Source organism: Sminthopsis crassicaudata, chromosome 2, assembly GCF_048593235.1.
Source record: "Sminthopsis crassicaudata isolate SCR6 chromosome 2, ASM4859323v1, whole genome shotgun sequence".
Taxonomy (NCBI): Eukaryota; Metazoa; Chordata; class Mammalia; order Dasyuromorphia; family Dasyuridae; genus Sminthopsis; species Sminthopsis crassicaudata.
This window is the reverse complement of record NC_133618.1, coordinates 295601926-295609876: the sequence shown is the minus strand read 5'-3', so window position 1 is coordinate 295609876 and position 7951 is coordinate 295601926. Positions and strand designations below refer to the sequence as shown.

The following is a 7951-nucleotide window of genomic DNA, read 5'->3' as shown; positions in this document are numbered from 1 at the left end:
CTGACCCGGGTGAGGGAGCTGGAGACCAATCTCTGGCTCTCCCATAGTGATTGGCAGGATCAGAAGAGGGAAAGGGGCGTGTAAGAGAGATGGAAAGGGAGAATTCCTAAGATTTGAGAAAAGATTGGATATTCAAAGTGAGGGAGAGTAAGGAGTAGAAGATATCACTTGGGTGATCATGTTTGTTCAGGGTTAAAAAGAGGAGGAGAAGAAGGAAAAGGAAGGGAAGGACCCGAGGAGGTGGAGGAACGGGAGTGAGATAGGAGGATGGAGGAGGCAGGGGAGAAGATGAGGGATGAATGGGGGAGGGGAAAGGAGAGCGTGTTCTGCGCCCCTCCTTCCACTAGAGGGCGCCCGTCACACTGCCGTGCCGTGCCGGAGGAGGAAGGCGACGCTCCTTCCCTTAATCTTCCTCCCTTCCTCTAGTTCTCCTTTCGCTTTCCCCGCCAGGCTGGAGGCGGGGACGCGCCGTACGTGCGGCGGGGGCGGAGCGGGGGCGGCGGCTGCAGGGACTCTCTGAGAACCGCTGGTGCCCGGTAACGGAGGCCGCCGGAACCACCCGAGTCCAGCCCGCGCCCCGCTCCGGGACCATGGAGATTGGCACTGAGATCAGTCGCAAGATCCGGGTGAGGCCCGAGCCGGCGTCGGTCTGTCAGTCAGCCCGGCCCCGGGTGGGGGTGGGGGGCTGGAGGGAGCGTTGGCGGGAGCGACGGGCGGTGGGCTGGGAACAGTGGGGGAGGGGGCGGGGCGGTGCCGAGGCCTGTGGGGGCGGGCGTGGGACCCGGGCCGAGGGCTGTACAGGACGCCTGGGTTGTCAGGGATAACTAGGGCTTTGGCTTGGACGTTTCGGACCCTTTCTTTTTGCCCCCGGCCGCCTCAGGCCGACTCCGGAGGCCGTTCCCCTTCCCCCCCAGACGCCTCGGGTCGGCCTGAGGCTCCTCTGCTGTTTTGCTTCTGACGTGAGCGAGCTGCGCTGGGGCTGCGAGCGGGGTTTTTTTGTGGATTCGTTCCTGTTGCTGCTTGGGGTCGCGGCGGAGGCCACGTCCTGCCACCTCCTGCCGAGCTTTTAAGGAACCACCTAATTAGAGACCTGTCGCTTTTCTTGGAATCCACTGTTCAATTTTAATTACAACTTGAAAATTGTGCGGGGGTGGGGAGAGGGAAATCTTTGAAATTCAGACCAAACCGAGCCACCTCTGATCTGCTAAAGAAAAAAAAGACCTTATCCTATCACATTTTTGGAATATGTATTTCCTTTGAAAAGAATGTGACGCGTGTCAGCAAAATCTCCCTAACGTAGATGAATTTTCACTATATTTACTGTGCTTCATTACACTTGACTCCTTGTGATGTTCAGTTTAGAACTAGCGTGGGATTAATGATGCCAGGGAAATCAGTTCTTTCGAAGACTTTGAAATTTATTTTCTAAGAGGCCACCCGAGAACTGGGCCATCCCAATTTCAAAGTTGGACGTCATTGATTGTCCGAGCTCTTGAAGCTTTGTTTTTTTTTTTTTATTTTATATCTTGTTCTGTCACATTTTAATGATAACCTCGTTTCTCATGTGCTCAATTTTTCTTCAGAGTGCCATTAAGGGAAAATTGCAGGAATTGGGAGCTTATGTAGGTAAGTTTTGTTATATTTGTAAGTCATAAATTGGATAGTTTATTTTTATTAGAGATGCCATAGAATCATAGAATTTCAACATTGCAAGGGACTTAAGTGACCATTTAATCCAACTTATTTACCAGATTTCCTCAGCACTATAGCCTGGACAAATAACCAACTTATCCCAGGAGGGTAAGAGAGTTACATTATGTTCTAGCAACCCATTCCACTTTCAGATCTTAAAGTTGGTAAGATTTTTCTTACACTGAGTAGAATTTTGCCTCTGTAATTTAGACACATTTTTTTTAATTCTGCCTTCTGCAACTGAAAAATCCAAGTCCACTCTCTCTTCTGGAGGATGCTTCTTCAGGTACTTGATAGCATTGATCAGCTCCCTTCCTATAAGTTTCTTCTTTAGACTAAATCCCCAGGTCCATCAGCTAGTAGTTTTTAAGCAGCATGACATGGAGGTTCTTGACCATCTTGGCTACTTTTCGATGAATTTTCTTGAACTTTAGGTCCTTCTTAAAATGCTCCTAGAACTGAACAGACTTCCAAATGTGATCTGACCAAGGATAAGTACTATTACTTCTGTATCACAATTACCTAAGATTTTTTGATTTTTTTGGGGGGGTTACTAAATTCTTTATTCATATTGAGTTTAAAATCAGAGGCCTCCTTGATCTTTCATTTGAATTTGTCTAGATGTACCTTCCCATATTAGTGAAGTGGATTTCTTAAACTGAATTTTAAGACAATTGTCTACTTTGAATTTAGTATTTGGCCAAGTTTTCGAGCTTTAGAGATCATATTGACATGGATTGCTCGTCTTCTCAGCTTTTTGTTACTTGAAAATTTAGCAAATATGTGAACTAGACATTTATCCAAGTCACTAAAGAAGATGGGTTTGCTAATGTTTTAGAGAAGGGGGTCAAAACCTTTTTTGTGCCATTGACCTCTTTGTCACTTTAAAACCTATAGATCCCTTATCAGAATAAAGTTTTTAAGTTCATAAAATAATTAGATTACAAAGGAAATTTAGTTATATTGAAATATACAATTTTTTCCCAACCAAGTTCATGGATACCTGAAATACATCTTTGTTTTCCAGATTAAGAACCCCCTATCAATTTCTTCTTCTCTTTAAACTTTATTACAATTCTAGTTATGATTTTTTTGATTTGGGAAGTTCTGTCTTCTGTTTTAATTTGGTTTTGCCTCATTTTCCCCAACCTGTCACTTTTATGTGTCCGTTCTAGTTTATTATTTTTTCCCTTGGGTACCTCATTTTTAAAACTGTTTTGTTACATGGTGTAATTTAAAAAAAAATTTTTTTTCAGCCCTTTCTAATGGTGGGTTTTAGGCCTTTGTTTTTTACGCATCTGTTTTGTTTACTATCTGTTAATTTGATAATGCATCCTCAAAGGTTTTTGAAATTATTGTATCTATTGTATCTTGGCTTCTTTTTTCATCCAGTTAAAGACCGTACCAAGCTATTAAATTTTTTTCCTACTTTCTAGTCCCCTCTTCATGTATGTATAATGTGAATTATATTTTTTTTCTTCTGGTTTAGATAAAATGAAAAATTATTCTAAAAGGTTTTGAAGGCATCACTGAAATTAAAATTCACTTCTTTACAGTTTTCATGTATTCAAAGATGTTATGATAGGACTTTGTGTTCCTTAATTGAAGTTGTACAGATAAAGTCCTTTATTTAAAGTTGGAAGGTATCATTGGCCTTTTAGCTTCTGAAATGTTCATTAATCCTAATTTAATTGTCAAAGTACTTTAATATTTGAATCATATAACAATCTTATGAGATAAAGCAAGTATTCTCATTTTATTATGTAAGGAAAATGATGCTCAAAAAAGTTTTGTCAAATAGTCACTGCCTTGTCTCTGGGATTAGGAAATTTTCTGTATTCACAGTTGTCCACCTTATACATTGCATTTGTCTTGTTTATAGAATTGCATAGCAGATAGAAAGCTTTTTGCATTCTTTTCTAACATTTATATCTGCTATGCTTAATCATTTGGCACATATTTTCTTGGATACCTACTCTGAGCAAAGCATAAGATAAAACACCATATCAAACCTTTTGTTGATACCCTCCCTCCCAAATTACTTTGTATTTATCGATTTTCTGTTTGTATTTATTTTATTTGCGTTTTGTATAGTCTTGTATAAAATACTTTTCTTTCTCTTTAGAATGTAGACTCTTTGATAATAGGGATTTTTTCATTTATTTATTTGTATTTCCAATATCTTGCACTGTACCTGGCACAAAGGAAGTGCTTAATAAATGCATATTAGTTGATTAGAAAGTTCATTGTCTCAGGAACCTTATTTTCTAAGAGATAAGATAAGACTCATAAATTTGTGTGTTATTAGATTGTTAGGCAAATATAGATGTCTTGAAATTAGTGTTCTCTAAGAAGGATTTGTGCTGCTTTATTTGATGAAAATATAACTAATGAAATTTAGTAATATCTTCTATGTACCTGTAGCACATTCCTGGCTTGGAGAAATTTTTATTAGAGAATACTAAAACCCTTCCCCCCATGTGGCCTTGAATATGACAAAGCAAAAACCATCAGTGATGCATAATGATGCATTGTCATATCTATTTCACTTATTAATTTAAGAATTTTTACATTATATGGTGTAGAAGTATACAAGGTGTAGATTTTTTTCCCTTTCTCTTTTTAAAAATTTTTTTTCTTCTATAGTAGTCTTTATTTTTTTCCTGACTTAACATCAGAAAAATTAGTATGACTAGTTCAGTTGGTTGTAATTCAGTGCATGAGAATCGGGTTTTTTGTATATTCTTATTTCATGAAAGGATAGTTGCATCAGTTTTTTACACTTCTGTTTTTGTCTGCATTTTGAAAAATCATAGAAGAAACAATGAGGAAATTATTTTTAGTATAGATAAGTTCCTTTCCTCTTTACACCCTTCCCCCTCAAAACCTCCCCCCCACACACACACCTAGTAACCTTTATGAGGATATAGTCATAGGATCATAAATTCAGATTTGGATGAGGTCTTAGACATTTAAGGATCCTTCCTTTTATACATGAGAAAACTGAATATCAGAGAAATTGAATGACTTACCCAAGGTTACACATTAATAAAATCAGAATTTGAATTGAGGTTTTTCTATCTCAAAACAGTATGATTTTCATAGCATGTTGCTACCCATTTTGTAGCAGGTTATCTGGGTCAAATGGTATACGGGTTGTTTTGTAATTCACTGTTATAGTTACACATTGATTTCCAAAATGGTTGAACTAGTTCATAATTCCATTAGCATTGTGTTAGGGTAACTTTTTTTTTTTAATTAATTTTATAATTATAACTTTTTTTTTTTTTTGACAGTACATATGCATGGGTAATTTTTTACAGCATTATCCCTTGCACTCACTTCTGTTCCGAATTTTCCCCTTCTTCCCCTCCCCTAGATGGCAGGCAGTCCCATCCATACATGTTAAATATGTTACAGTATATCCTAGATACAATATATGTGTGCAGAACCGAATTTTTTTGTTGCACAGGAAGAATTGGATTCAGAAGGTAAAAATAACCTGGGAAGAAAAACAAAAATGCAAACAGTTTACACTGATTTCCCAGTGTTCCTTCTCTGGGTGTTGCTGATTCTGTCCATCATTGATCAATTGGATCTGAATTAGATCTTCTCTTTGTTGAAGATACCCGCTTCCATCAGAATACATCCTCATAACAGTATTGTTGTTGAAGTGTATAATGATCTCCTGGTTCTGCTCATTTCACTCAGCATCAGTTCATGTAGGTCTCCCCAAGCCTCTCTATTCATCCTGCTGGTCATTTCTTACAGAACAATAATATTCCATAACATTCATATACCATAATTTACCCAACCATTCTCCAACTGATGGGCATCCATTCATTTTCCAGTTTCTAGCCACTACAAAAAGGGCTGCCACAACCATTTTGGCACATACAGGGCTCTTTCCTATCTTTAGTATTTCTTTGGAATATAAGCCCAGTAGTAGCACTGCTGGATCAAAGGCTACGTATGCACAGTTTGATAACTTTTTGGGTATAATTCCAGATTGCTCGCCAGAATGGTTGGATCAGTTCATAGTTCCACCAACAATGTCTCAGTGTCCCAGTTTTCCCACATCCCCTCCAACATTCATCATTATTTTTTCCTGTCATCTTAGCCAATCTGACAGGTGTGTAGTAGTGTCTCAGAGTTGTCTTAATTTGCATTTCTCTGATCAATAGCCATTTGGAACACTTTTCATATACGTGGAAATAGTTTCAATTTCATCATCTGAAAATTGTTCATATTCTTTGAACATTTTCAATTGGAGAATGGCTTGATTTATAAATTAGAGTGAATTCTCTATATTTTGGAAATGAGGCCTTTATCAGAACCTTTAACTGTAAAAATGTTTTCCCAGTTTACTTCCCTTCTAATCTTGTTTGCATTAGTTTTATTTGTACAAAAGCTTTTTAATTTGATGTAATCAAAATTTTCTATTTTGTGATTAATAATGATCTTTAGTTCTCCTTTGGTCACAAATTCCTTCCTCCTCCACAAGTCTGAGAGGTAAACTATCCTATGTTCCTCTAATTTATTCATGCCTAAAGGCCTTTATGTCTTTATGCCTAAATCATGGACCCATTTTGATCTTATCTTGGTATGTGGTGTTATGTGGGTCCATGCTTAATTTCTTCCATGCTAATTTCCAGTTTTCCCAGCAGTTTTTATCAAATAATGAATTCTTATCCCAAAAGTTGGGATCTTTGGGTTTGTCAAACACTAGATTGTTATAGTTATTCACTATTTTGTTCTGTGAACCTAACCTATTCCACTGATCAACTAGTCTATTTCTTAGCCATTACCAAATGGTTTTGGTGACTGCTGCTTTAAAATATAGTTTTAGATCAGGTACAGCTACAGGTACATTTGATTTTTTTTTTTTTCTATTCCCTTGAAATTCCTGACCTTTTGTTCTTCCATGTGAATTTTGTTGTTATTTTTTCTAGGTCATTTAAATAGTTTCTTGGGAGTCTGATTGATATAGCACTAAATAAATAAATTAGTTTAGGGAGTATTGTCATCTTTATTATATTTGCTCAGCCTATCCAAGAGCACTTAATATCTTTCCAATTGTTTAAATCTGACTTTATTTTTTGTGGCAAGTGTTTTGTAATTTTGCTCATATAATTCCTGACTTTCCTTTGGTAGATAGATTCCCAAATATTTTATATTATCAACAGTTATTTTGAATGGAATTTCTCTTTGTATCTCTTGCTGTTGGATTTTGTTGGTAATGTATAAAAATGCTGATGATTTATGTGGATTTATTTTGATTCCTACAACTTTGCTAAAGTTATGAATTATTTCTAATAGCTTTTTAGCAGAATCTTTGGGGTCCTGTAAGTATACCATCATATCATCTGCAAAGAGTGATAGTTTGGTTTCCTCTAGGGTAACTTTTTACCATAGTTACACCATTATTAAATTTTGTCATTTTGGGGGGTTTGTTTTTGCTAATCTAAGTTTTGTAACCTTTAATGTTTTCATTTATATTGTAGTTATTCTGTATATTCTTTGGTGCTTTTTTCCCTTTAATTTGATTACTATAAGGTTTTTTGAAATACATTTTGTTAATTCTCATTTGTCATGGCTTATAGTACACTAAATTAACTATGATCTCTCTAGTCATTTTGCTAATAGTTTATGTTTAACTTTTTTTTCATTCCAGTAAAGCTTTTAAGAATTTTTTATACAGCTTTGATTTTGTCATTAACTTCCTGGGTTATATTTAAGTACTGACATCACTGTACCAAAGCACATGAAAAATTTTCTTAACTTCTTTCACATGATTCCAGATGTTTTCCTTAATATTTGGACCACTTCGTGTCTCCTTGTGCTTTTCTACCCATATCCCTTGCCCATTGAATTTTTCAAAATTTTGACATCCTAGACAATTTGATGGATATGAATGTATATCAGAGTTGTTTTAGTTTGCATTTTTAAAATATTTTTTAAAATTTTGAACAGTTTTTCAGCTAATAGTTTACTTTTCATCTTTTGAAAACTTCATATCCTTTGACCTCCTCTCCATTAGTGAGTTGCTCTTGCAGATTTGTACCATTTCTGTACAGATTTCAGATGTCAAATTTCTTTAGATTTCAACTATTAGACTTCTGTCAGAGATATTTGGAGTTATTTAATTTCCTTTATTCCTTGTCTGGTTAGAAATTCAAAAGTTGTGGAAATTTTTCATGGTGTAAATTACTTTTTATATCTCTCTCAGTTTATCCATTTGGAATTTATTGTGTTTAAA

At 36.5% G+C, this 7951-nt stretch overlaps 1 protein-coding gene across 9 annotated transcripts in view; it reads left to right on the top strand.

Moving 5' to 3' along the window:
* The first annotated feature begins 385 nt into the window (after positions 1 to 385).
* The window catches only part of ZC3H14 (zinc finger CCCH-type containing 14), a 46513-nt gene continuing 38947 nt past the window's right edge, over positions 386 to 7951 (top strand). For all 9 annotated transcript variants that reach the window (XM_074289794.1, XM_074289792.1, XM_074289790.1 and 6 more), the window contains exons 1-2: positions 386 to 626; positions 1584 to 1626. In XM_074289794.1, coding sequence (XP_074145895.1) covers positions 591 to 626; positions 1584 to 1626 — 79 coding nt within the window. In that variant the 5' untranslated portion in view covers positions 386 to 590. The remainder of the gene's footprint in view (positions 627 to 1583; positions 1627 to 7951) is intronic.